The sequence below is a fragment of the Kazachstania africana genome, chromosome 5 (assembly GCF_000304475.1).
Source record: "Kazachstania africana CBS 2517 chromosome 5, complete genome".
In the NCBI taxonomy this organism is placed as follows: Eukaryota; Fungi; Ascomycota; class Saccharomycetes; order Saccharomycetales; family Saccharomycetaceae; genus Kazachstania; species Kazachstania africana.
The window spans coordinates 739,898-767,349 of NC_018944.1; the positions used below are offsets into that span (position 1 = coordinate 739,898).

The 27,452-nt window shown below is 36.8% G+C and overlaps 19 protein-coding genes across 19 annotated transcripts; 8 read left to right on the plus strand and 11 right to left on the minus strand.

Annotated features, from left to right (window-relative positions):
- Positions 1–768: 768 nt before the first annotated feature.
- Positions 769–1,539, plus strand: ATO3 (putative ammonium permease ATO3; the record flags this gene model as incomplete). Its single annotated transcript, XM_003957605.1, has 1 exon — positions 769–1,539. One exon carries the CDS (start codon positions 769–771, stop codon positions 1,537–1,539), a length of 771 nt encoding a protein of 256 aa, XP_003957654.1.
- A 288-nt stretch (positions 1,540–1,827) lies between these two features.
- Positions 1,828–2,574, plus strand: NKP1 (Nkp1p; the record flags this gene model as incomplete). Its single annotated transcript, XM_003957606.1, has 1 exon — positions 1,828–2,574. One exon carries the CDS (start codon positions 1,828–1,830, stop codon positions 2,572–2,574), a length of 747 nt encoding a protein of 248 aa, XP_003957655.1.
- Positions 2,575–2,715: 141 nt separating this feature from the next.
- On the minus strand, positions 2,716–3,045 carry RPP2B (ribosomal protein P2; the record flags this gene model as incomplete). Its single annotated transcript, XM_003957607.1, has 1 exon — positions 2,716–3,045. One exon carries the CDS (start codon positions 3,043–3,045, stop codon positions 2,716–2,718), a length of 330 nt encoding a protein of 109 aa, XP_003957656.1.
- Positions 3,046–4,438: 1,393 nt separating this feature from the next.
- Positions 4,439–4,837, plus strand: COI1 (Coi1p; the record flags this gene model as incomplete). Its single annotated transcript, XM_003957608.1, has 2 exons — positions 4,439–4,473; positions 4,543–4,837. 2 exons carry the CDS (start codon positions 4,439–4,441, stop codon positions 4,835–4,837), a joined length of 330 nt encoding a protein of 109 aa, XP_003957657.1.
- A 180-nt stretch (positions 4,838–5,017) lies between these two features.
- YRA1 (RNA-binding protein YRA1) lies at positions 5,018–6,372 on the minus strand (the record flags this gene model as incomplete). Its single annotated transcript, XM_003957609.1, has 2 exons — positions 5,018–5,461; positions 6,106–6,372. The coding sequence occupies 2 exons, from the start codon at positions 6,370–6,372 to the stop codon at positions 5,018–5,020; spliced, it is 711 nt and encodes a 236-aa protein (XP_003957658.1).
- Positions 6,373–6,718: 346 nt separating this feature from the next.
- ARO10 (phenylpyruvate decarboxylase ARO10) lies at positions 6,719–8,626 on the minus strand (the record flags this gene model as incomplete). The annotated part of the gene is made up of 1 exon (XM_003957610.1): positions 6,719–8,626. The coding sequence occupies one exon, from the start codon at positions 8,624–8,626 to the stop codon at positions 6,719–6,721; it is 1,908 nt and encodes a 635-aa protein (XP_003957659.1).
- A 756-nt stretch (positions 8,627–9,382) lies between these two features.
- Positions 9,383–9,625, plus strand: SDH6 (Sdh6p; the record flags this gene model as incomplete). The annotated part of the gene is made up of 1 exon (XM_003957611.1): positions 9,383–9,625. One exon carries the CDS (start codon positions 9,383–9,385, stop codon positions 9,623–9,625), a length of 243 nt encoding a protein of 80 aa, XP_003957660.1.
- A 31-nt stretch (positions 9,626–9,656) lies between these two features.
- RGA2 (GTPase-activating protein RGA2) lies at positions 9,657–11,909 on the minus strand (the record flags this gene model as incomplete). Its single annotated transcript, XM_003957612.1, has 1 exon — positions 9,657–11,909. One exon carries the CDS (start codon positions 11,907–11,909, stop codon positions 9,657–9,659), a length of 2,253 nt encoding a protein of 750 aa, XP_003957661.1.
- Positions 11,910–12,231: 322 nt separating this feature from the next.
- Positions 12,232–12,606, plus strand: LSM6 (U4/U6-U5 snRNP complex subunit LSM6; the record flags this gene model as incomplete). Its single annotated transcript, XM_003957613.1, has 1 exon — positions 12,232–12,606. One exon carries the CDS (start codon positions 12,232–12,234, stop codon positions 12,604–12,606), a length of 375 nt encoding a protein of 124 aa, XP_003957662.1.
- Positions 12,607–12,680: 74 nt separating this feature from the next.
- On the minus strand, positions 12,681–13,004 carry ATP17 (F1F0 ATP synthase subunit f; the record flags this gene model as incomplete). The annotated part of the gene is made up of 1 exon (XM_003957614.1): positions 12,681–13,004. The coding sequence occupies one exon, from the start codon at positions 13,002–13,004 to the stop codon at positions 12,681–12,683; it is 324 nt and encodes a 107-aa protein (XP_003957663.1).
- Positions 13,005–13,172: 168 nt separating this feature from the next.
- ARH1 (NADPH-adrenodoxin reductase) lies at positions 13,173–14,594 on the minus strand (the record flags this gene model as incomplete). The annotated part of the gene is made up of 1 exon (XM_003957615.1): positions 13,173–14,594. The coding sequence occupies one exon, from the start codon at positions 14,592–14,594 to the stop codon at positions 13,173–13,175; it is 1,422 nt and encodes a 473-aa protein (XP_003957664.1).
- A 506-nt stretch (positions 14,595–15,100) lies between these two features.
- PHO92 (mRNA-binding phosphate metabolism regulator) lies at positions 15,101–15,907 on the plus strand (the record flags this gene model as incomplete). The annotated part of the gene is made up of 1 exon (XM_003957616.1): positions 15,101–15,907. The coding sequence occupies one exon, from the start codon at positions 15,101–15,103 to the stop codon at positions 15,905–15,907; it is 807 nt and encodes a 268-aa protein (XP_003957665.1).
- Positions 15,908–16,034: 127 nt separating this feature from the next.
- Positions 16,035–16,607, minus strand: FRQ1 (frequenin; the record flags this gene model as incomplete). Its single annotated transcript, XM_003957617.1, has 1 exon — positions 16,035–16,607. The coding sequence occupies one exon, from the start codon at positions 16,605–16,607 to the stop codon at positions 16,035–16,037; it is 573 nt and encodes a 190-aa protein (XP_003957666.1).
- Positions 16,608–16,803: 196 nt separating this feature from the next.
- On the minus strand, positions 16,804–18,276 carry CTS2 (putative chitinase; the record flags this gene model as incomplete). Its single annotated transcript, XM_003957618.1, has 1 exon — positions 16,804–18,276. One exon carries the CDS (start codon positions 18,274–18,276, stop codon positions 16,804–16,806), a length of 1,473 nt encoding a protein of 490 aa, XP_003957667.1.
- Positions 18,277–18,571: 295 nt separating this feature from the next.
- Positions 18,572–19,762, plus strand: DXO1 (Dxo1p; the record flags this gene model as incomplete). Its single annotated transcript, XM_003957619.1, has 1 exon — positions 18,572–19,762. The coding sequence occupies one exon, from the start codon at positions 18,572–18,574 to the stop codon at positions 19,760–19,762; it is 1,191 nt and encodes a 396-aa protein (XP_003957668.1).
- Positions 19,763–19,973: 211 nt separating this feature from the next.
- XRS2 (Xrs2p) lies at positions 19,974–22,511 on the plus strand (the record flags this gene model as incomplete). Its single annotated transcript, XM_003957620.1, has 1 exon — positions 19,974–22,511. One exon carries the CDS (start codon positions 19,974–19,976, stop codon positions 22,509–22,511), a length of 2,538 nt encoding a protein of 845 aa, XP_003957669.1.
- Positions 22,512–23,129: 618 nt separating this feature from the next.
- Positions 23,130–24,062, minus strand: KAFR0E03840 (uncharacterized protein; the record flags this gene model as incomplete). Its single annotated transcript, XM_003957621.1, has 1 exon — positions 23,130–24,062. The coding sequence occupies one exon, from the start codon at positions 24,060–24,062 to the stop codon at positions 23,130–23,132; it is 933 nt and encodes a 310-aa protein (XP_003957670.1).
- A 635-nt stretch (positions 24,063–24,697) lies between these two features.
- Positions 24,698–25,633, minus strand: KAFR0E03850 (uncharacterized protein; the record flags this gene model as incomplete). The annotated part of the gene is made up of 1 exon (XM_003957622.1): positions 24,698–25,633. One exon carries the CDS (start codon positions 25,631–25,633, stop codon positions 24,698–24,700), a length of 936 nt encoding a protein of 311 aa, XP_003957671.1.
- A 498-nt stretch (positions 25,634–26,131) lies between these two features.
- On the minus strand, positions 26,132–27,268 carry KAFR0E03860 (putative cystathionine beta-lyase; the record flags this gene model as incomplete). The annotated part of the gene is made up of 1 exon (XM_003957623.1): positions 26,132–27,268. The coding sequence occupies one exon, from the start codon at positions 27,266–27,268 to the stop codon at positions 26,132–26,134; it is 1,137 nt and encodes a 378-aa protein (XP_003957672.1).
- Between the last annotated feature and the right edge of the window lie 184 nt (positions 27,269–27,452).

The window sequence follows — 27,452 nt, forward strand, 5'->3', positions numbered from 1 at the left end:
TTCAGCCCAGACAGCACAATGCTCTGCGTCAGTGTAGCAAGCAGCCCCACCAAGGCTAAAAGGAACCAGGAAATCTTCCTGGCAGCAGTCCCTACAGCGAAAATACAATATGAAGATTCACGGGAGAGAGCGTTCCAGGTCAGTAAGAGGGCCCCAGGCAAGCTATCGTCTTGTAAGAGAAGCTGTCGGAGTTTCCCAGAAACGTCTCGACAGCACGTGAACAATATTCTGTTCATAATACTACCTTCTGTAATTAGATCTGTACACCAGCCCTCATGACATGTGACCACCTGACATTCCGGCACTGATCTCCTCAAAAATTATTGCAAGCATTCACTTGCTTTTCTCGCTCAATTTATTACAACGCTTCTTCTTCTAAGAACCGAGTTGCTTCAGTAATCCGGTTTTCTCTTATTCTCAAGACAAAAAGAAACGGTGTCTTCGTCCCTGGCGAAATTGTCAGAGTGAACATTCTGTTTTGTTTAGTTATACTGTTGGTGGACCGGCGTGTATCACCTATTGAGTTCGATGACCTTACCCAATACGGAAAATTGATCAACCGTCGTGAAAACAAAGTGGAAAATTTTTCACTAGACCCAAATAGCTGTTTGTGACTCTCTTCTTGGCATGATCTTATCGTCCTGTAGTATATATATATCTTGTAGTTAAAGTTTCTGAACTTTTAATCGTCGATCATACGATTTTCTGTCTATACATATGGAATTCATCACATACGGAATAGCTCCATAATAGTATTGCATAATTGTCATGTCCAGTTCGTCATCTTCCTCGACTGTTGAAAAATCAAAATTTGAGACTACTATCATCCAAGAAGTCAGTTCACATGGCGATCTAATCACTTTAGGTCCTCACACTTACAGACGTGAAGAACTTTTGAATGTTTTAGAATCTCAACAAAAACCAGTTTATACTCCATCCACTCAAAGAAAATTAGCTAACCCAGTTCCATTAGGTTTAGCATCCTTCTCTTTATCATGTCTCGTTTTATCCTTGGTTAATGCTAACGTCCGTGGCGTCACCAACTGTAAATTATTAATCAGTTTGTTCATGTTCTTTGGTGGTGCTATCGAATTGTTCGCAGGTTTGCTATGTTTTGTCACTGGTGACACTTACGCCATGACTGTTTTCAGTTCTTTCGGTGGGTTCTGGATCAGTTGGGGTTGTATCAATACCGATCAATTCCACAGTATCTCCGCTTACGATAGCGATCCAGTCATGTTAGCCAACATTGAGGGTTTCTTCTTGGCAGGTTGGACTGTCTTCACATTCCTTATGTTAATGTGTACCTTGAAGAGCACATGGGGTCTATTTCTTCTATTGACTTTCTTAGATTTAACTTTTCTTTTATTGACTATCGGTGTTTTCACTGGTAACAACAACGTCAGTATGGCTGGTGGTTACTTCGGTATTTTAGCATCATGCTGTGGTTGGTACTCACTTTATTGTGCCGTTGTCACCCCAGAAAATTCATACTTGAACTTAGATGCTCACGTCATGCCTCATTTCCCTACTGTTTAAGTAGTTTAAAACATATTCTCTCTACATTGTATAATAGTTTGTAGGTTTTCTGTAATAATTTAATATCATCATTTTTATAAATTACTTTAATATCGCTAAATTGACAGCTCCAAGAACAAGATGTTAAAAAAATATAACCATTTATTCAAGGTACTCAAGATTCAAGTTTCCATTATATTAGAATTGAGAGTGTAATACGAGTAACGAGTATATTACTCTTTTAGCATTAGCTATATAAATCACGAGTTCCTCAAAAAGTAAAAAACAGTAGATAGTATCGTATAAGACATGATAGCCCCAGAAACAGAGAACAACCTTTTATATAAGGAAATATCTCAATTCGTTGAAGCACAAGCAAATGTTGCAACCGATTCCAGCCAGATAGTACTCGATGAAATACCGTACGAAGTACAAAAGTTAGTTAACGACGAACTTAAAGGGAAAACCAGATTAAATAGGACTAAAATGGATATTCTAACAAATCGGGCATACCATGTAGAATTGGAATGGAAATTAAACCAATTGAATGAAATTATGAAGCTGGTTGGCGATGTACCCAAGTATTCTATTGGGAACGAGCTATCTAAATCAATCAATGACGATAATTTAATTAGTAAAGGTGGCGTTTCTTTACGTAGTTTGATGAAAGATGTGTATAAGTTACCAGAATTGGCTCTGAGGGATGATGTTAATATTGATGACCACGATTATCAATTGTTAGAAGAATACAACAATATAAGAACTTCATTAATTCGGAATTGTTCCATCATCGAAATTGCTGAAGAACAGGCTGCGGAGATCGCCACAGATGTTGAAAGGATTACCTCACTACTACATAGCATTGAGGAGAAGGTAGGTCATGCCAATTTGATAGAATATTTTCAGAATTATCATGACAGTTTACTTGACGAATTGAATGATTTAGTTTTCTCATTAGAAGATGCCTTAAAATCTGGCAACTTGACTGGAGAAAAGAAAGAACATATACGGGCCATACTCTCAGATTTACAAGGCCAAGAAAGAGAAGTAAATTGAAAACCATACTTTGTTAATATTGAATACATGCAGTTGTCTTTTATATTAAACTAGAACATATACGCAAATATATAATGGAAGAGATCTAAAACACTAAAGAAAAATATGGAAATGAAAATAATTCAGTTGCTATAAATTTCCTTAATCGAATAAACCGAAACCCATGTCAGCATCGGATTCTTCTTCTGCTTCTTCTTCCTTTTCTTCAGCGGCAGCTTCACCGACAGCGCCAGCAGAAGCACCAGAAGCAGCGACGGCAGCACCACCAGCTGGGACGGAAGCGAACTTCTTGGAACCTTCAGCAATGATTTCATCTAAGGAACCCTTACCTTCTAAGGAAGATAATAATTCGTTGACTCTGGCTTCATCAGCTTCAGCACCGATAGATTCGATGATAGATTTGATGTCAGCAGCAGATGGGGTAGCGTTACCACCTTGGACTAATAATAAATAAGCGGCTAAGTACTTCATTTTATTCTAATTTTCTTGGTGATAGACTTGAAATAATCAATTTAAGCAATACGCAGACTATTCCTTGAAGTTCTTAAATGGAATTACAAAAGAAACTTAAACAAAACTAAATACAAGAGAGTAACTGAACTTTCACTACAAAGAATATAAAAAATTATCTGGGAATGAGCTTTGGACAAAAAAATTTGAAAAATTTCAAATTTTTCAGGGCAGAAAAACTCGCTTGCATCGTGTAATACGACTAGTGCTGAAAAATTCACATTACAAAGAAATTTCTGGTCCGATCACGTGATAGACTGTTTCTACTAACCTTGAAAACAGCAGAATGCGTAATGAACTGAAATTTCCTCACTAGTGATGCATTTATATGAATAGAGTGAAGCACTCTAATGAGCGTCGTAACGTTTATTGTTTTTTCCTACAATGAAGGTAAGATCTGGTGATAGCACACTGCGATGCGCAATCCATTTGAAAATGATGTCGTGAAGACGTCGATGACAGCTATTGCATACGACTATTTCCCCACAACCTCTTGGTAATTTCTTTCTGCGTTAACCTCTGTCACATCTGCAAAGTATCATACTTGGGTAAGTCTGCCAACGGACTCTATTTGCAAACTTGTGTCACTTTCACCAGAGATACGCTGCTACCTAAATTTGGCATTACCAGACTGTTGCTAATTGGGCCAATTGCAAGAGTATCGGGAAGAACTTGTAAAGCACCCTTTGATCCTATATATGTCTGATTACAAACGCAAGATTTTAAAAATTTGATACTACATGTGGAGGCATTAGATACACTGACAAGAATGAAAAAATAAAGAGAGGCTTCCCAAAAGAATTCCATCAACTGTAGTTGGATCATCCTTAAAAAACACTGTTCCTTCAACGTCTTACAAATGAACTTCTAAGACTTTAGAACGCTGCCACAACTTGAATCATTTAACAAACATCGTGATATCTGAAGTTATTGCTGGGCTCCTGCCCAAGCTAAATGCTTGTTCCTACCAAATTGATAAAATGCCAATTACAAGTTTCAAACTTACAAGAGCATAATTGTAACACAATATTCTCATTCGATACCACTAAATCAAAGACCCTGACGACACCAATGAACTTTCCAACAACATTTTAGAGGATTTTAGTCAATTATGGTCCCAAAGCATCCCACCATGGACTTAGTGTCACTCTTCTCAGAGCTATTCCTGCCTAATTCCGCCATTTTCTGCACTTATGAAACGTCATTCAGCCTGTAAATACTTCGAGCTGCACGTAATTTTAGTTCCATCTTGCGTAGAAATTTTAACGATATTGTTTTTATTTATATAAAGGAAAAATGTAGTCCGATGGAAGGGATACATTCAGTAAATGAATCGAGGCAATATATATCAAATATGAACTCTTCGGCAAGTCCATTCAGAACGGTTGGGTATGTTAATGGCAGAGAATGGCTTTTTGTAACGTTACAGCTTGACTAACTTTTGTTTTATGTCTCTAGTAAGAGTGTATTATATGCATTTGGAATTGGTATAGCAGCAATATTTATATCTAAATCCATCATTAGAGATAGAAGGGATAAGCATTTTATAACAGCTGCCAGAGTTATGAAAGATAATGAAGATGATAAGAATAGGGATTATTATGATAATGTTGCACTGGTGAGGCCAGGTTTTCCTCTGCCCAGGGAAGAACAGACCTTAAAGAGGAAAAATAGGTATGAGGGTACCGGTGTAAGTGCAGCGACTCGCAAGAGAGGTGATAAACTGGGATTTTGGGATAGAAGAAATAATTAATTGACAAATGACTTGTAAATATTGAATACACTAAATAAAAAATTATATTTTTTTACAACTTACATAGAGAGGAATAACTCTAGTAGACAGAATTTTATTTATATTTTTCACCTTGGGACAAACTCTTAAATGTATAAACAAAGAACAGGAATAACATAAAATAATTTCGGATTGTATAACTTAGTTACCTGTGGCAGCAGCGGCATTACTGCTATCACCGAAATAGTCGGCCATTTCTTTGTCTAAATCCTCTAAACTTTTCTTGGCAGGCTTCTCTTTCTTTGGACGTTGAGTCTTCTTCTTAGCTAAAGCAGCTTTTCTGTTTGGACCTCTAACTGGAGCAGCTGGTCTGTTACCTCTTTGCGGGCCTTGATTTTGGCCTCTGGTTGGTAATGGTTTGATTCTCTGTGATAAATCTTGACGAGATTGAGTTGGATCAACAATCAAATTCAATCTTAATTTAGATCTGCCACCATCAATTGGAGCACCATTAAACTTGTTAACGGCGACCTTTGCAGATTCACTGTTTCTGAATGTTATATTAGCCATACCAGTGGATTGACCTCTTTCGTTGTAACTCAATAGGACACTTTGGACACCACCGACTTGGGAAGAAAAAAATTCCTAAAAATAAATTATATAATTGTTAGTTTCTCAAAAATTACACCAAAAATAAAATAAAAATAGCGGTACTATCATGGTCTCTTAATCATAAATGGGAAATAAAATTACTTCAATAAAATGAAAAAAATAAAATAAAAAGGACAGAAACTCAAACATTGAAGTTTGAACATTCCTTTTTCAAAACTTTTCATTAGGTCAAAAATGAAACTAGACTCATATCAATGATACAGCTGTGGGCCTATAAAAAGGCAAAAAATCAAAATGAAGATAAAATAGCTTCCGTGGCAAAAAGAAGAAAAATATGGTAATACTATTGATCACTCCCTCATATGAAAGATGCCAAATTTAATTGCTCCTTCATGGATCAAATAGATATATTATTTTCTAATACCTTTCTTTTTGGAAAGAAGAATAGCGAATTCCCTATTCCACACGGGTATCATCATACAGCTTACGAACAATATACTGAAAAGTATCACATCAGTTCGATAAAACAAATGAAGCATCATTCAATATGATCCAGTTCATTAGGTAAAACCCAGGTTTTGAAAAACGATTAAAAAAATAATAAAAAAGAGGAAAAAAAAATGAATTCCCTATGATTAAGCGCCCCTCAATTTTTATTGGAAAAATCAATAACATACTCTAACAGCGTCCTGTTTGATGTCTCTTGGTAGACCTTCAACGTTAACTTTTGTCAAAGAGCTAGCAGATGAGTTTAGCATTCTAGCAACCCTTGAAACGGCATTTGCTGGACCTCTAGAGGTTCTTTGTCTGTTGACTGGTTGCGAACGACGGTGGTTGACCTGCTTGGTAGCTCTTCTTGGAGCAGCGGCACGAGCTCCACGGGTGGCTCTCTTTGGTCTGGTACCAATGATTTCATCTAGTGACTTGTTTAAGTTAGCGGACATAGTTATTATAGTTTATAAATATTTGATGAGGGAGGTTTTTTATTTTCTGGTTTCTTTTTAAACTTTAGAAAAATTCAACCTTGTTCGAGTTTTATCAGTCAAAGAAAGTCTTCTGACTCCAATGAAAATATGTTGCTTCCTTTTATATGTTTTTTTTTCCTTGGCTGGTCTTTCTTGCCACCGAAATATTTTTAGCAAAAAAAAAAAGTTAGTGTATTTATTTTTGTATGTAATGTGTGGGTTCATGAAGAATTACAAATCACATGATAATAAATTCTTTATACTAGTATGTAAAAGTGTATATAAGATGTTAAATATATAATCAAGGTGGTGATAGATCCTCAGACTAGGCCTTTGGTTTCTTGACTTTGGCAGCTTCGACCATGGACTTGAGTTGCTCTGGGTAGTCCAGGACTCCTAGAATGACCTCAATGAATTCGATCTTGTTACGTTCCGTTTCATTTTTCAATTGTTTAAATTTATTTAATAGCTTTGATGGTGACTTTATTGTGGTGTTAACGGTTGCTTTATTATCGAAATCACCTAACGCTTCGAAGATCTTTGTCCAATTCCATGCCATTATATCATTGTAGGATCTTGTGGGACCCAAAATGGCCCTTTCAATGGTATAACCGTCGTTATTCAAAAGAATGATTTCAATGGGGATGTTGTAACGGATAAAAGAGGACAGCTCCTGCACAGTCATTTGTGCTGCACCGTCACCTTCCATTAATATCAATCTTGGATTGTAAGTTTCTGGAATTTTACCGTACAGATGACAACGAGGGTAATCTTGCATGGCAATGCCTACACCTAATGCTGCAGGCAATGCAGTACCTATTGACAAGTAAAATCCTTGTGTAATATATTTCAATTGGTCTGGTAGTAGGAAGTCTCTAGTTGCAAATTGGAATGCACCAGTTTCCACAACGAGGACATCACCATCATTTAAATAATCTGGAACATTCTGTGCCAAGAAATTTTGGGTAATCTTATTACTATCGGGATCAGCTGATGGGAATTTTAATTCAATGGTTGGGTCAAATTTAGTTACTGATGGATCATAATCAAAATCAAATCTTTTAATGTCAATTTTGATTAACATTCGTTTCAAAACATGAATGAAATTGATTCCCTTGAAGAGTGTTTCCTCATGGGACCCAGTGTCATATAATCTGATGTAAGTGGGATGCATTTCAATTAATTTAGCATTTTGACGATATGAGAAAGTATAGTGTCCATGATTAATTTCATTAATGTCAATTCCGACGTTGATAATTAAATCGCATTTCAAAAATCTGTCAATAACGGTTTCTGCACCTTCATTACCATTATAAAGACCCATGTAATATGGATTTTGTTCATTAATAATTGATTTGCCATTGAAAGTGGTGAAGTTCCATATTTTGGTCAATGTAATAAATTCATTTAATAATTTATTACCATGGTAACGATCGGTCAAGACATCACCAATTATAGCGGGTGATTTACTTGAATAGATTTGATCCAGAATCAAATTTGTAATTTGGTCAATTTGATTCAATTTATCATCCTGTAATATACAATCTTGGAACGTAATTTTTGGTCTTTGTAACAAGTTTTTCGTATCGACCATCATATTAACAAAATCACATGGAACAAAAATATAACCTGGTTTAGAATATCTGTAAATATCCATGATAACTTTATCAACTTGATCGCAAGCTGTATCGATATTTTCTAAATATTCAGTTGAACAAGAGATACGATCTTTAACCATTTCATAATAAATTTTATGATTTGGACCAGAGAAATTTGAATCATTCAATTGTGGTACTAAATGGTGTAAATTTCTTTGTTTAAAGTCATCATGTTGAGAATCTATTGATCTTGCCACACCAACGATATGTAACAATTTAACGTTTTCAGCAAATGCGCCAGCAATACCATTCATAGCAGATAATTCCCCGACACCATATGTAGTGATTAAACAGCCGATACCTTGAGAATAGCGAGAATATCCATCTGCCGCATAAGCGGCATTCAATTCATTACACGTGCCTATCCATCTAAGACCTTGATTGATAATACTGTCATCATATAAATATTCTAGTAGTGGTAAATTGAAATCACCTGGTACACCGAATACAGATTTAGTACCACAAGATAAGATTCTTTGAAAGATATATTCACCGAATCTAATTTGGTCTTTAGCAATGGATTTATATTGGAATGAGTAAGGCACAGAGTCAGTATGCAAAGTGACAGGTGCCATTGTATAAAGATATTATTTGTTATGAGTATATATAAGTCAATGTGTTTTGAAAATCTATCAAGACAACGGTAACAGAACAACGTATTATATACTTGCCAGTTCTTATAGAGAGGATTGTGTGTTCTTGCGCCAAGTACCACCAAGTATTGTGAACTGATTAGTGAGATCCCGAAAATCAGCGTCAGACACCTTGTTTTACCATCAATAACCGAGTGCGGGACGGGCCACAAATTGGTGGCATCTCCGTGTCTAACCGAAATGCCCTTTCGAAGCAAGACGGAACCCAACGGCTATTCACGGCGACGTCACAAGAACATGCCTTCTCGGGATGTGGAACGGAGCTCTCCATCCAATCGGTTGACAACATCAAGATAATCAGGAAGCCGTGCCATCAATTTCTAAGAAACGCATTGCTTCTGATACTGCAATACCTAAAACAAGATATGTTGAACTTTGACAGAAAGTTTCTAGATACTCCATTGATTAAGGCTGCAGAAACGATAGTGATACCAATATCTAAATACTCGTTTAAATAAAATATGAGATACTTGTTGTAATATTATGGTTAATCTTATCTCGATGGATGGATGGATTCCTCAGAACATGTCACGTGACGAGCGGAAATTGGACATCCACCACCCATACATACCAAAGAGCGTTTCTATCCGCTCGGAGTTTTCAGTTCGTCTACTTGAAGGATTCTCTCAAATGGAGAGAAACGACAATACCACCTAAGGCTTCCAACATAGTAGCAATATGGCCGTGAGAAAGTTTACTGGTTTACAAAGAGATGTGCTCCATCTATACAGGCAATGGATCAGATTAGCTTTCCAAAAACCATCGGCAAATAGGCAAAACTTTTTAAACTATATACATCTGGAATTTCATAAGAATAGAGACTTAAGACGTAAAGATTTCACTACCATAGAATATCTTATACGGAATGGACAGAAAAAATTGAAAACTTTCCAAAACCCAAATCTGAAAAATATTCATTGAAAACTTATATATTCATTGGAAGTTCATATATTCATTGAAAATTTATATATTCAAATGTAAACTCAACAATATAATTTCTTTCGTTCAGATCAACCATCTCTTTAATACCCGTAGAATCCAATAATATCGTAGGCGTAAAAATTAACGAAAGATTATGCAAATTCATCTTATTGTATCTTTCAAATTGAACAATTTTTTCGACATGCAATTTCAAGTTTTTCAATAGTTTATAATTTTCAACCGGTAAATTCATTAAAATCCTTGTTATTTCATTCATACAATATTCGTATAATTGTCCATTCAATGATTCACCACCACTCAGTGGTAATTCTTTAAGTAAATTATTTCTTCTGACAAATTCTATCAACAATTCATAATTTTCAAAATTAATCACTGGCTCCTTGAATAATCTTAATATTCTCTTCATTACACCACATATAACATGAACAAATTCTGAATCTTCATCTTTAACACTTTCGTTGACTAAAGCATTAAAAGATTCACCATTTAATAATTTTTTCTCCACATTTTCAATCTGTAAAGTGGACCCAGATTTTCTATAAATTCCTTCCTTTTGTAGATATAAAGTTTGCGATTCAACAAAATTCATACATTTATAGACTAATTCAAGTAAAAAGAATTTATCGTACTCAATTACCCCCAACGAGGAATTATCACTATTTGAATTCCCAGAGGATAAATTCGGTGATTTCATCCCTGAATTATCACCATTGGTACTACCATTGAAAAGTTTCCAGATAGATTTGGATCTACTGTGTATCTTGGTATCATTTCTCAACGATTCAACTTCTTTCAATAAGTTGTTCTTACTGGTAGTTAATACATCAATTTCATTCAACAATGCCGCCTTATTATTCTCCAAATTAATTAAATCTAATTTCAACTTACGTAATCTTAATTCAGCATCTTTAATCTCTTTCTCAACAGCAGTCTCATATCGATAACTTGTAGTCTGTAGACTGATAGATCTATGATGATCCATCGAAACACGAGAATCTGTCGCTGAGTACCCCACAGTCGGCCTGATATTGTCAAACCTTCCACTATTATCTGGAGGTGGTGTTCTAAACATGGCAACTTTAGATGGTGAGGGTGATGCAAGTTGTTCCTTTTTCGGAGTCGTCATAAGGAAAGTATCACTACGCCCTTTTATTCTACTCCTAGGTTGGAATTGTGACGATTTGGGGGCATTACCCACACCCCAACCAGAATGGGTATCAGTCGTCTCATTCCTCGTTTTAAACGTTTTGAAAATATTTTTGGATCTCAGTGAAAATGATCTACTCAATTTCTTCGGTGGTGACTGCGTTTTGTTGGCCGCTGTATTAGAGGATAGATTAATGGTAGTGGAAATTGGATTGAAGTAATTATTATTATTAAGTTTTGGTAAATTTAACGCCAGCCCTTGTCTTTCTTCAGTCGCGGTCAAAATAGGACTACTAATAGGACTCTTTACAAATCGATGTTCCGGTACCGTTTGGCTGGAAATTTCAATGCTAGGTGTAAAGGTAAGTGTATTGCTAATAGATTCAGCCAAACTATCAGTATCATCATCATCATCATCATCAGAGAACTTGAAATCGTCATCTAATGTATTTTTCAACATATCATCAATCGATATATTTCTCTTGTGACCTACATCATCATTGTTAGGCTCCAAACTACTTTTTGAACTCCCAGAGACTATCATTTCCTTACTGGTATTGCTATTGTTGGAGTTTGGCCTGCTTGGAGATCTCTCTGGAACCAGCATATTTTGTTTTGCCAATAGATTTTCTCTTTTCTCAAGCAGAACTCTATGACAATCAATACAGAACAGACCCTTCTTGCTCTTCGTATATTTCAAGTCCCGTATAGGTTTCTTACATTTGGAGCAACAGAAACAGCTCTCGCAGATGATTTCGTTAGTGGATCCCAGTACTATTGCAGAACCATCAATATTTTCATTACACAAATGACAGTAACTGGAACAGTGCCTACAGAAAAGGGCACCTGTCCTTTCCAAAATGACAAAATCGTTAGCCTCGATATCAGGCTCTAACGAAGTACCACACTTGTGGCAGCTAAAACAGTCTGGATGCCATTTCATACCATGATAGTCCATGTATTTAGCTTTCTCATCGACCAACTGACCACATCTATTACAGGAAATCCGAGACATCTCAGGGTTCAGTACTGCAATATGAAAATTTCGTACTCCTCTATTCTCCTTGCAACTAACAAGCCGGTAATCACACAATATGATAAAGCTATGATCGACCATTTAAGAACTACTTGGCCAAATAATTATCAGATTCAAGAATTTCGCTCCGTCGAATATTCCAATAGATTTCCTACTCGGGCTGAGAACGATCTATAAATAGAGAGGCACATCACTTTAAAAGCCTCTCAATTAACCGGCGAACGGGTGACAGAGATGGTAAAGCAACCATTCTCACATTCACATCACAAGCATAACGGAATGTTTTACAACAATTTGAAAACTGCCATAATCATCGAATCTCCATGTAATACAGAGATGTTTTGCCCCATCCGGGTAGCGCACACGGGCTTTTTTTCAATATGCAATATTATTGACATTTAATATGAGAGAGAGAGAAAAAAAAACTGGTAGAAAGTGCACTTCACGCATAGTTTCAAGGAAGTATATACCATTAGCCGTTCTCAGTTTGGTCACTCGAGTGTCTTTGCAACTATCAAAATTATTACATCACATAATGTCCGAAACTTCTACTGTCTCTACACAATTTTTATCAGATATAATAGGCAAGCCGGTCAATGTTAAACTACATTCAGGCATGCTATATACAGGCCTACTACAGTCTATAGACGGTTTTATGAATGTAGCATTAGCACAAGTTACAGAGCACTATGAAAGTAAGGAGAATGGTCTCTTGACGAAGTATAATTCCGATGTTTTCCTCAGAGGTACCCAAGTCATGTATATTAGTGAAGTATAGACAAAGGACTAACATATAGACATATATATTATTAAGAATATAGTATAATTTTGTGTTCATTTTTGTTCTTCCCATTAATGATGCTCTTCGTGTTTCTGGTGTCTCAAATGTAGATAGTATTCCATTGAGTAACCTAAAAGTATCAGGGCCCCACATAGATGCAATAAGGGCTTCCCACTGGCTTGATCATCATTGAAATATTTGGCCTTGTACCAGTTAATTACCCCTGTATTCTTCGTATCGGTCGTCTTGGCGGGTCCCCTGGGCAGTAATTTGTAGAAACTAACCATATTCGATACTCTCTTAGCATTGGGTTGCGACCCAATCTGTTTAGCGGACACTATCTTTGGTGGGATCAACGTTGAAATCGAACGTCTGAATATAATATTACTGCTCATTAATGCACGTCTATATATTTATCTCTAATGTTTTCATCACTAAAGGAGTCTGATAAACTGAATGGTCTTTTTTTTTTTCTGTTCCCATTCGCTTTCACTATTAAAAGGCTTATTATGCTTGAAATTTTATTGGACAATTGTATAGTCAAGATATAAAAGTTTAGACAACTAGTCAAGACAACGCAACATCTCAGCATAACTTAGATACTTCAGTCTACTCTTTTTCAATACTGCTCCCTTACTAATTTCACTCAAATTGATCTTTTCCCAGTCGGACCAAGTAGTATGCGGTATATCCTGGGTATTGAATCCCCCAAGATTGGCATTCGTAGCAGACACTTCGTTCAAGACACTATCTGCAACAGTAAATGCATCTTGCATAGTAGCTGCTATGACACCTTTGCTTCCTGTTCGTATCCATCCTGTAGCGTACAATCTGGGCACAATGGCGTCGCTCATGGTGAGCACTTGTCCTTTAGCGTTCGTAGAAACATGATCATTGAATTTGATACCTAACTCATCAAATTCCTGTAGTGGTTTGCCCTTATATCCAAGGGACTCTATCAATAAATCTATATTGTATGTGTACTCCGTTCCATCGTTTGTTAACCTATTCTCTTCACTGATCTTATTCCCATGTAAAGTGAGAGATTTGATTGCTCCGGTTTCAATATCAGAATTGATCCTTACGGGAGTTTTCAAATAATCCAATTCCCAAGACGGAGTATCTACCAAGCCTGCAAATTGTTCAAATTTCTTATATTTTGGTGATCTTTTCTCGAAAGGTTTCAAATATTCCATACACATTTCAATTCTTCTTTTCAAAGGTCTATTCTTACCAAACTGTTGTAGTAGTTGTTCCGGATCGAAATACTTTGAATCGATCTTGCCATGAATACCAAATTTCTCTAGTTCCCACAACTCTCTCAATTCTTTATTAGTGAACTTCGAATGTACAAAATCTCTTCTGCCAATAATTTTAATATTCTCAATTGGTGCTTTTCTCAATTTTTCTAAAGCCATGACAGAAATATCAGTAGGATCCCATATTTCTTTGATTTTATTACTTATCAAAACTCTAGTGATGTCGAGAGCTACATTCCCATTACCGATTATCCCCACATTTTTAACTTTATTCCAGTCAAACTGGTTCAATTTCGAATCTGGCTGTGACATATTCAAATCACCGTTATACCAATTCACAAACTCCCTACTGGTGAAAACACCGCTAGCGTTTGCCTCTCCTGGGATATGCAATCTTCTATCATCAGAACAGCCATAGGACAACACGACCACATCTTCCTTCGATAGCAGATCCATCAATTTCACTCCACCATTACCAATTTCGACATCCCCCAGGAATTGAACCTTGTGTCCATTACTCAATGTCTCTGTGAAAATGGATGTAAACGTTTCTTCACAATTTTTTACTTCTGGGTGATCTGGAGCTACACCAAACCTACTCAACCCAAACGGGATTGGTCGTTTCTCCCAAATCTTGACCGATAAGGGCTCAACTGCCTTTTTCAACAGACGATATGCAGTGTAGAACCCAGCGGGTCCAGATCCCACAATTGATACGTTCTTCATTCGCTCGATACCTTCTGTTTTAATTTTTCTTGAATGATAACTGCTAACAACAACGAATTCAAATCGCTCTTCGAAGATGTCTTGACGGAAAACTTGCTCAACTCCCTAGCCAGATGTTTGGATACCTTGTCGTTCACGCTCTCAGACTTGTCCATCGCAGGCTTTGCTTTCCACTTTGAACTGCTATTAGTAATATCCCACTCGACCAAAGAAAAAAACACAGATGCTTAAATTTTCTGCGCACACCAAAACTAACTCTAGCTACATCACAACTACGGGACTCCTCAAAAGTACTTGGAACTTCTTCAACAAATCTTGCATTTCTGCAATCAATGAACTGTGTAATATCTTGGAAAATGAACCCTAAGGCTCTTCCTACATACTTAAGACAGCTACATGCACTGTAAACACGGTTAGGGCTTCCTGCCCAGAAAAAGCTCAGCATTTTACCCCGGCTGTCGGCGGCTAAGTTTGGAAAAAAGTATATAAACTCCAAGAAACTTTCTATGGAAATGGGGAACGAGTCACTCACTGCATGTCGAGGAGGATTTATCCATGGGAAAGCAATGAGTTACAATTTCTATGATACATGCAAGCCAGCAAGCAGTAATATCTGGTCCTTCGACTCGATTGTTGGAACTCCCTTGAGCTCAAAGACTGCCTATTTCGATGAGTCTACCGAGGGATCAATACTCCATAACGATATCTTCGACCCCTTCTGCGACAACACTGGGGATAGCTCTATGATGCGGACGTATTGTGATGGGGCACCATATGTGGCTACATCTCAGGACGAAGATGTATCTAGAGCGATTCTCCCCACTTGGGTGGATATCCCACCACAATCACTTTTTTTCGTCATTAAATCATCAAGTGTAGATCACATTATGAAATCTTTCGACAATGGAATTTGGTCATCTACTCATTACGGTAACAAGAGACTATCAACTGCGTTCAGTAATTTGAAAGATAGCAAACATGGTAAAATTTTCTTACTATTTTCTGTTAATGGTTCTGGTAAATTCTGTGGTGTCGCTGAAATGACTTCAAATCTACATAAAAATGTAGATACCACCAATATTTGGGAAAATAGTTCCAAATATGGGTTCGCTTTTCAAGTTAATTGGATCATCGTTAGAAATATATCAAACAAATTCTTGAAAAGATTCCTGATCCCAAATAATGAATTCAAGCCAATTACAAATTCAAGAGATACGCAGAGCATTCCATTCAATATAGGTACAGAGATTGTTAAGATCTTCTTGAATAGATCAAATCGATATGATGAAATTTCATGTTTTTTAGACGAATAATTTTATGACACTACCCATTACTATATAACTGTTTTATGATATTTACGTTTTTATTCACAAAGATTGGATTAATATTACCAAGTTTATCATCTGTCCTTGTTTGATGTTTTCTTGTTTTTAAATTACATTATACTAACCCATCGTATAAATTTAATGCCCCAATGATGGAAGGATCGACTTTAGAACCCTCTCTGAACTCATTCAACGTTATATAGCCATCTTCATCTTTGTCCATCAACTGAAAGATCTTCTTGACTCTTAATTCTGGTGTTGCTTCATCCTCCGGTAACTTAACCATCGATCCCATTGTCTTATACACACTATTCACTATAGTCAACATCTCATCAAACGTTATAAACCCATCATGGTTCAAATCATATAACTTGAATGCCCATACAAGTTTCTCTTCTAATGTACCTCTCGACGTCACGCTTAGCACGGTGATAAATTCTTCAAAATCAATATAACCATTATTATCCTTATCAAAGACATCAAAAAGATGATTGGCGAAGTCTTCAGGGGATCCAAATGGGAAAAATTGCTTATATATCCTCACGAAATCTTCTCTTTTCAAAAAACCATTGGGACAATCTCTTAGAAACCCTTTATGCCATTGTTGAATTTCTCGACGATCAAAATAGGTAGATTGTTTCAAACTGGTCAAATCATCCTTAGAAAGTTTTGATGTCTTAGCACCCATGTTATAATGTCAGTAGACCGGAATTTAACTTCAACTGTTGACTATCAGACAGTATGTTCGTGTTCATCGATCTCAATACTTTTTTTTCTTTAAAACAACTTTTCTCGTCTCTTCAGCTTACGAAAAAACTCCATATTTGTGTTATATAAAATCTGATTTATCACTATTAAAAAATCGAATATATACTTATTGAATACTATTGAAACTCATTTTTCTCGTATTCTTTCAAATATTTGCTTAGGAATCCTTTACCATGGAAAGATTGTTTGTAATGTGAGACACAGTGCAGGTTCTTGTATATACTTTCAGGTTTTTTAATATTATCTCTCCCCAATTCTTTAACGTAGGCATTTACTAAGGATCTTTCTGGATTCTTATGTGTATCACCACACGATTCCCACCAGAAGCCTCCTCCAATGTCCTTCATTTTAATATACTGAGTCTTGACTCGTACAGAATCAATGGTGTCGTATCCAACGAAGGTTCCGGTCGTTGGTTCGAAACAATATCCTGAAACATATCTCGGATCAAACTGTTCCACAGTTCCTGGTATTGGTAATTGGTCGTACCTCCACATCCCAGGTTCTCCTTCAGAGGCTCCTCCAACACCGTCAAATGTTCTACCTATATATCTCGGGGATTCATTTGGTCTTGGTGTGGGAACGTCAACATTTGTGAAACCTCTTCCATATGCTGCCATTCCAAGGATAATTTTATCTTTCTTGATACCTTGATTAATCATATATTTGACGGCATAGTCCCCATTCAAACCTTCCACTTCACTCATGCCATGTCTTAAGACTGATTCGATTGTGGTGCTTCCTTTCGAACCGTCATATAGATTACTATGATAACCCGTTCGTTCAGACCACTCTCCATAATAATCATAGGTCATCATATTCCAGTAATCTATGACGGTATCCATCTCCTTTAGAGGGAATATTTCAAGTTTGTCCTTGAAAGCAGGTGTAGCAACTGACAGTTCGAAGTAAGATGTCGTGGCTGAAGTGTCCTTGAATATCTCAGATTCTAGTTTGTTCATATGATGTTTGATTCTACGCATGATTTCTAAATAAAGCTGAGGTTCAATGCCATCATCTTCAGGATACTCCCAATCCAAATCAATACCATCGAACCCATATTCGAACATCATCTTCACAGCTTGCTCAGTAAAGGACTCTATTTTACTCGGGTCAGTGCTAAAAATATGCCAAGCCTCTCTATTTGACCACCCGCCAATGCACATAATACACTTCACTCTGTTTTTCATCTTTAAGTCAAATAATTCACCAACATTTCCCTTTACCAATTTATTATTCTTCAATATAGGTCTTTGGAAATCAGCCCATTTATCACCTGAAACCAATTTACCATTCTTACCATCAACCAGGAAAAAGGCATAATAAACGTGTGAAATATGATCAAAATTGATTTCATGTGGAAAATGCAATCTAGGTTCATAAGCAGACCAATTGGAGTAGTAAAGTCCACATGAAAAGCTTCTATTTCTTGATTCGTGCATTCTCTCGTCGTCGAGTGTAACTCCTCTTCTATCTTCTTCGCCTCTTCTGCGAAACATTGGGAACATTTGACACATAAATAAGTCTAAAGCAATCAATATCGTCGATAGTATCACAAAATACTTGATTAGTTGTTTGAACGACATCATTAAATCGTTTTTTCACCCCAGGATTAGTTGCTTCAACAGACTCAACTGTGATGTCTCTGTCAGTCTGCAATGACACAAAATTTTCTTACTTCCCATAAGCAAAATATGTCATCTTTCTGAGCTTGAGCACAATTGATTCATCCACATTGTTGGGTCCTCGACATTGGATCTGTGCTTGTACTTGAGTTTATTCATGGTTCACAGCCCTATCAACTTATTTTTTTGCTTAGTTAAGAAATCTCTCAAACATCAATATCGATGAGCTACTTGAGATACAACGTATACTGACATCTCAATGGCTGCTGCTAGTTTGAATGCTACTATTGAGAATTTCCATGGCCTTTCGTTAGGTTCTGGTAAGACACAAAAGACCCCGATTGTGAGCCCTTTCAAACGATTTCAACATCGAAGTATAGCATATTTCCCAAACCATCCAGCAAATTTCTTTCAGATTAGTCGGGAAGTTGCAACTTACCATGATGGTAGGATCTACGAACCAAATGAGACATCACAAGATATACTTCCCTTGCTCAATAAAGATATTTCCAAGATTGCACAGGGTGTTTCTGCCATCGATGCTCGAAAATATAAAGTGAAGTACATTGGATCCGATTTGTATCAGGGCTTCGAAAACTTTGAATCCATGTCTCGTGAAGAATTGGATTCAGCTTTGCCTTGTTTTGCATACATCAAGAAGTGGGAAGCTCACCATCATTGTAAGTACACTGAAAATAAGAAATATACAATAGTCTCAGCAAGACATCACATTGTAAACTTGATAATGTCAATTTTTGACACATCCAAGGAGACAATTGTAAACTCTACATATTTGGGGAATGGTTTATTGACTTTCTCACAGGATACTTCGGATCCTATGACAATGAATGAAGGAATATTTACTAAAAATAAGAATCTGAAGAAAATATGTTATTCAGGTTTTGCACTAGAAGACCTACTTACCAAATCACAGAAAGAACCATTGTTTTCCATAACTGAAAATCAACTTGATGATAATATAACACTCTTATTGCGTTGTGAAATGGATGCGTATAACCAACTGACTCAAAATTATACTGAATTAAAATGTTATGCACCTTTAAAAATGGCTAGTCCGCAACATCGCAAAAAGCTTCTCAAAACATGGATTCAAACGGGAGTACTTCCCTCATCCGATCTAATGTTCGGTATAAGAAGCCCTTACAATGGCGAATTATTGGATATTGAATGGTATTCCAGAGATGGGCTCTACAGACGATTCAATAATAGAAATCTGCCGGAGAACAAGAAGTCACTGAACTTCAATGCAAACATAGCTGTAGAATGGTCCCATCACTGTATTAAAACAATATGTGAGCTGATTTCAGACAATTTACAGGGAGATGCTCCACAAGCTTTCCAAATAAAAGTCGATACTTTTAGAAATATATCCATAAGAAATCTTTCTAAAATCCCACAAAATGCTCAGATTCCAAGGCAGTATCTTTAATGTGAAATAGAGTGGTAATCCGTCATATTTATATACTTCTATGTATTATTAATAAAATTTTATTCGTCGTTAGTAATTGCTATGAAATAACAAGATATTAGCGCATCGCTTTAACTTAAGAAATAATGTCGGTCAGATTCTTGCTAATCGAAGAAGTTGTGTAGTTAGCTAAAAAGTCAATGCATAAAGAACAGCTTTTAGTCCTGGTATCATGTGGATTTTAAGATACGAGAATGAGTTAGAAGATGGTACTTTAAGGAAAGTATCTTGCTGTTTGCAGAAATGGAAAATGTACAGTATAGGCAGGTCAAGTAAAAATCCACTAACGATAAAAAACGACAAGAGTATATCCCGTCAGCATATAACAATACGATGGGACTGTAATAATGAAGGAACTGGGACTGTCCTAAGTGTGGTAAATCAAGGTAAATTGACTGCAATTGACGAAAATTATATGAAAAGTGATGAATCCAAAGCTTTTGACGATGAGACATACTCCACAGTGGTAGTCAAACTAGGGACGAAGCCTGTTGTAGTCAGAATTAGCTGGACGCCCATATTCTGGGATTTGTCGAAAGATTTCTTACAATTTGAAAAAAGCATAAACAGCATGGGTATTTGTACCCAAATGCAATCTAGCAATGTCAGAGATATAAGTTTAGTCATAAATGATGAAAAAAGTAACTGGAGTAGGATCATGTTTGCATTATTGAAGCAAAATTGTACATTGGTGAAACCAGTACTACTTTCTGAAGTCTGCAACGTCTTGCTGGCTGACTGTCAGACTAATTTTGATGAGATATGGGCTCAATTGTTCGAATCATTCAGTAATTATACTGTATATCCAGGTTTTACTGTAGAAGGTAATGATATACTGAGAGCGTTTCAAGATGTTCAATTTTATACAGTGGGGAGCATATCTCATGACGATTTACTTTATCTGAAAGCAACTGTTTCAGAACTACAAGGAAACTTTAAAAGTTTTGATACGGCCGACGATTTAGTTACCTATATTAAAACTGTTAACCACAACTTATTGAAATGTATAGCTCTGAAGCAAGAAGATCCAGCGCCTGATGAAATTCAAGGCATTAAAATATATGCTATTAAAGAGATAGTACAAGCTATACTCGATGGAAACTTCAAAAATCTACCTACTCACATTGGACGATCTAATACTTCCAGAAAGAGGAACTTCACGGACTCGATTTCTCACTATAATGAAGATGCTCAACGAAACTCACACGTGCATCCTGATAATACTAGCACACTAAACACAAACACACATGCAACTATAAGCGCTGCAGCGGAAGCATCAAGAGAAGGTGGTGAAAGTCTTGAGCCCCCAACAGTTATGGGTCCAAGTCCAACTAAGAGAAGAAGATTGGTTAGGCGAACAGTGAAACCGTTGGATAGTTTGAGTTTTTTTGCTGGCGGGTCCACTAATCCCAGTACAACATTGAAAACTGTAAGTCCTGTCGTTCCTTCGAATGCTTCAAACACTACTTCAGATGAAAAGCCGAATAAAGTAGAGAGTAAGCTAGGTGTGAACAATGCTCGAAGAGATGAGCAAACCAATGATCAAGTCGATGTAGTCCAGACCGCATTACAGTCTTTATCATCTCAGCCTACTACCAACCGCTCGATCCAGAACAAAGGTATCTTACGTACAGAGAATAACGATGAAATGCTTACGAATGCCAGTATAAAAAGGCGTAATATGCCGCTCAAACCATTGTCGCCAGACGTAGATACAAATTTGCTCATTCAACCTATTGATTCAAACTCAAATGTCTCTCAAGAAACTAACGTACCTAAAGAAAGCATGGAGGATAACGATAATTCCTCCAATACATTGTCTGAAGTGAACAGAAATATCCTTTCTAGGAAAAGCGAAAGTGGCCCCCATAAGTTCGACGTATCTCTTACAAAACGCAGTAAATCTCCTGCTGCTTTCATTGAAGCTGTTCAATCAACGAAAACTAGGGAGGTAAAACGTATACGAACAAAAATTGTAGACGTATCGCCATCAGAACTATCAGAAGAGGCCATTAACAAGTTATCGAACCTAACAATAGTTGAAAGCAATCCGAACCTAATACGTGAAAGAAGAGCCGATAAAAATGATAGCGTCAACGATATGTGGAAAGGCCGGAGGAATTTTAAAAAGTTTAATAAAGTATGGCCCCAGCATAGGGACGGTTATGATTCATTAAGAAATAATGCTTTCTTGATTATTAGAAATTATGTCGAATTAAAGCCTTACGATGGTAAACGCAATGATAATGATAGCAGTGATTTCCACGAAGGACGGTCGCATTTTAATGACGAAAATGATTATGAAGTCATACGTAGAGGAAATCCTGCAGTGAGCGAAGATGATATTCTATTGAACGAAATGAGGACAAAAGCCATTGGTTTGACAGATAATGGAAATGATGAAGATTTCACGCGCATTGCTAACTCTGATCAGGCTGTTCCAACGGTACACGGAGTTTCTAGATTATTTGTGGCAGATGATGACAGTGAGGATGAACTTCAGGAAGAACGGCTTGAAAAGGGATTTGGATCAAACAGAAATTCGAACCATTCGTTTGTTAAAGAAGGCTCTACTTCAGGAATTCTTAACGATTTTTCTAAAGATACTGTTTTAAGATCTCACTTAGGTAGGAAAAAAGCATTTACCCAAATAGATAGTGGTGATGAGGACGATGACGGACCAAAGTTCAAGTTCAGAAGGAATCGTTAGTATAAAATTCATATATTCTTTCTTTATACATTAATGCTACATAATATGTGGTACACTGTTGCATATCAGTACACGAAATAAGTATGTGTAGTTGTAAATACTTAGTTGGAGTGTACTAACTATAGAGACAATTATGGGTTGGGTGTTTCGACTTTTAAAATGCATGCCAAGTTACCTGCTCTTACTGACATGGGAATGATAACTGGTAGAAAACTGCTGGGACGAGGTCTAACACTCGCTAATGATAGTCACACATTATTGGTATTTGCAAGGCCTTATAAATGCGCTGTTTTCGTTTGTCCTGCCGACAATTCCTTAAAAATATGCAAGTTCGAGCCAGCAGAATGCTTCATGGGGACAGTGAAGAAATTACTCAAGAAATGGTCAACCATTTGAAAATGGAACAGTGACCCAGTCGCACCCTGGTTCTTTGATTATAAATTCACTTTCTACTTATATAAGATCTTTTTTAATATCAAATGTAAAGAGCCCCATTATTTTTTGTTACTGGATATCTTATTGTATCAAAGTCGTTTCAGAGTTATCTACTTAGCTTACAAAAATAGATTATAATTATCCCTACAGAACTTGGCTGAAACAAGAACAAAGGTAACCAGTTCAAACAAATGTCTTGAAAGGTTCAAAGTTTGGATTGTTGATTCTTCTTTCACCCCTTTGTTGAGAGATCTTACCAATAGCATCAAAATCTTCTTCTGGTAATGTGAAGGTCTTCAAGTTTGCAGCAACTCTTTCAGCATGGACGGATTTTGGTAAAACAATGATGTTTCTTTGGACAATCCAACTTAAGACAACATGAGCTGGTTGAACGCCATTTTTCTTAGCAACGTCAATGACAATTGGTTCTGATAATAGTGGAGCACTAGTACTTCCTAAAGGAGAGTAAGCTTCAACTTCAATCTTATTCTGTTGACAGTAATCCACCAACTCATATTGTGGTAATAGAGGATGCAATTCGACTTGGTTAATGGTTGGTACTACATTTGTTGTTGGGGCCTTTAGGAGATCCTTTAAGTTATTGACGGAGAAGTTAGAAACACCAATGGATCTGACTTTATTCTTTGGAAGCTTTTGCATTAGCTCCCATGTATTGATAAAGGTCCAGTCAGTTTCTACTGGACGTGTGCCATCTGGACGTTTCATTAGTTCCAATGGACTTTCCTTCATGTAAGATTTGTCTAAAGAAACAGGCCAGTGCATTAAGTACAGATCGACATAGTCTAAACCCAATCTTTGTAGAGATTCATCCAGAGCAACTTCTGGTTCGTGGTGTTGAGCGTTCCATAACTTTGTAGTAACGAAAATTTCTTCTCTTGGGACGCCAGAATCTCTTATAGCCTCACCAACTTGTACTTCATTTTTGTAGATTGCGGCAGTGTCAATATGTCTATAACCAGCATCTAAAGCAGCTCTTACAGCATTGTAAGCATCTCTTTCATCTGTTGCTTGCCAGGTACCTAAACCAACAATTGGGATTTGAGAACCATCATTCAATTTAAGAGTTTTAGTGGAATTTTTCAAATTAGCAGACATTGTGCTATTTTGTAATATTTATTATATATTGCTTCTTTTCAGCAGATAAACGTTGCACTACTGGAGCATAGATGTGCAATTGACCCATTAGAACAAACTGTATGGTGCTTATATAGCTACTCTGACTATCAATTTTCATGTGATATGCTTGAACTACTCAACAAGACTACCCCATAACGGAGGACAGAGCTCCGTTGAGATGGAAAATGAGAACATGCCAAGAGCTTGCGATTCCAAAGAAATGCACGTATGAGTACGCCCATGTACTCTATAAGAATCATGTTACTTTAACAAAACGGCATCTACTTGATCTCGTAAGTTCCTATTCTAGTAGGGGAGAATTCTGTATTTCACTCATTTAAATGTCCGTCATAACAGCGACATAAGTTCTTGGCTTTTCCTTTTTCAAGATTAAAAATAGCTCGGTTAAGAAGTTGACAGGATATTCAAGTTGGTGGTGAAGTCTGTTACTTAGTGCGATGCCAAATCAAAAAATATGCACGTATATGGAGTACTTGGGTTTGGCGGATTGCAATGGTAGGATATATATAGGGGGTGGACCGCTATGTACTAAGTAGTAGGGAAAGAAATATAGTAGTTACTACATAATCTACGTATTTGAATTAAATAAAAGTTTATTCGAAGATCTTGAAAGGAGACCAGTCGAAATTTACAACTCTCTTTTCACCCTTTTCCTTGGATACATTGTTAATTGTGGCAAAATCATCTTCTGGTAAAGAGAAAGTTTTGAAGTTGGAGACGACTCTTTCCTTGTGAACTGATTTTGGTAAGACAGCAATGCCTCTCTTGATGTGCCAACTTAAAATGACTTGAGCTGCAGATACGTCATGTTTCTTGGCAACTTCAATGATGGCTTGTTCACTGAGTAATGGAGCAGAAACACTACCAAATGGTGAATAGGCTTCAACTACAATACCCTTTTCCTGACAAAAGGTTACAAGTTCTGCTTGAGGTAGTAATGGGTGTAATTCGACTTGGTTAGCGGCCGGGACAATCTTGTTACCTGGAGATTTTAATAGATCATTAATATTATTGATGGAAAAGTTTGACACACCGATGGCTCTAGTTTTAGTCTTTGGTAACTCTTGCATTAATTCCCAAGTCTTGATGAAATCCCAGTCACTTTCGACAGCTAGAGATCCGTCTGGACGGTATGGAAATTCTAATAAACTGCTGCTTTTACTGTATTTAGCTTCCATTGGGACTGGCCAGTGCATTAAATATAAATCGACATAGTCTAAGCCCAATCTTTCCAAAGATTGATCCAAAGCAGCAGCTGGATCACGGTGTTGTGTACCCCATAATTTGGTAGTAACGAAGATTTCATCTCTTGGAATGCCAGATTCTCTGATAGCTCTACCGACAACTTCTTCATTTTGATAGATGGCAGCAGTGTCAATGTGCCTGTAACCGGCTTCTAGAGCAGATTTTACGGCGTTGTAACCCTCTTGGTCGTCGGTGGCCCTCCAAGTACCTAAACCTAATATAGGCAATGAAGCACCAGTGTTTAATTTCAAAGTGGTAGTAGTGTTTTGTAATGTAGAGGCCATATTTGTTGTTTTGTCGAATGCTATTGCTACTTGTTCGTAGTATATCGTAAGATAAGATGCCTAAGTTTTATATAGTTTTTGAAAGCTCATCTGCTTCCATCCATATACGGCCAAATTAATATTTTTTTTTGTCTCTGCAGCAAGGTACCACATTACCTAAGCAGCGTCAAAATTACTCAGGAAGGGCAAATTGAATGTGCTTTGAAACCGCAACTGTGAACACTATATTACCCAATTCAACCATCTACTGTTCCAGGTGACATTTCCCATGTCAATCAATGCATTTCCTGCTTCAACGAAAGACATCATATTTTTCTCGACGGTTCGGCCCGGTTCAATGCCTTTTTATTTGTAATGTCAGGCTGCATTGATGTGGGATGGCAATCGGTAGTGTTGATCAACCGTATTCCAGATAGATAAACCTAAAAGTAAGAGGTCTTTCATTTCCATTTTTTACAAAGTTTATATAGTTTGTTATTGTAGATACTATTTGATCAATTAAGCACCATTATGTAGTTCTTGTAAAGCTGTCTCTAGGTCTTTTATTAGATCATCAGCATTTTCTACACCAATTGAGACTCTGATCAATGTCTGATCGATATATGGATCGGTCATAGCTCTCCATTCAACTAGTGATTCCACACCACCTAAAGATGTGGCGTGGTGGAAATACTTGAGTTTTCCAGGAAATTTTTTACATTGATCTATCGTTTGTAAAGACATTGAAAATACGGGCCCATATCCACCAACTAATTGCTTCTTAACAAATGCTTCCTTCTGCAATGATGAGTGATAAACTTCTTTCAAAACTTTGTCAAACCTTTCCTTGTTGAGGTTTAAGAATTCGACCACTTTTGTCGCATTTTCTGATTGTTTTAGTATTCTAAGTTCATATGATCTCAATGATCTTAAAAGCATGTAACTTTCTAAGTTACCAACATTGGTCCCCAGATAAATTCTGTCATCTCTCAATTTTTTACAAACTTCTTCATCCTTCACAACGATAACACCACTTAATAGATCTGAATGCCCACCAAAATATTTGGTTGCTGAATGTAATACTACATCGGCACCAAGGTCCCACGCATATTGTAAAGGAGGTGGTGCAAAAGTAGAGTCCACCAATACAATAGCACCTTTGGAATGTGCTTTTTCAGCAATAGACTTGATATCGATAGAGGTACCGTATGGGTTCATGGGACTCTCAACTTCAACAATGTCACCTTCTTGAGCATACTTCTCGATATCATCAAGCGTGTATTGTTCAACACCGTAATTACGGGTCATGATGTTTGCTATAGCACGAAGACCGTGGTAACATTGTCCCATGAAGATCTTCTTTGGGTTATAATGAACCATGGCAGCGTAGAATGCAGCACAGCCTGAAGAATAAATGACAGCATGACCTTCCAATATTTCAGAGAATAATGACTCCAATCTTGTAGCGTTTGGATGAGCCAATCTTGAATAGACTGGTTTCTTTTCCATGAAATCCAGATTTTCTCTTTCTCTCCATGGTATCAGATCCGTTTCATCGTATCTGTACGTTGTAGATACGTTAATTGGTGGGGCTACATCAGATACCCTATTATCTTTATCATCTGCGTGAATCAAAGAAGTGCCTAAATGTGTCATTCTTTTTATATCAAAATTCTTTCTTACTGTTCAAGTAAGATACATTTAGGTTAAGCATTGATCGCAATTGTATCAATATATATATATATATATATGCGTTCGTGTACTAATCATTTAATGTTCTCGAGATTAATAAAAACAAATTAAAGTTGCTCGAGACATTTTTTGTTCCGGTGAACTTATA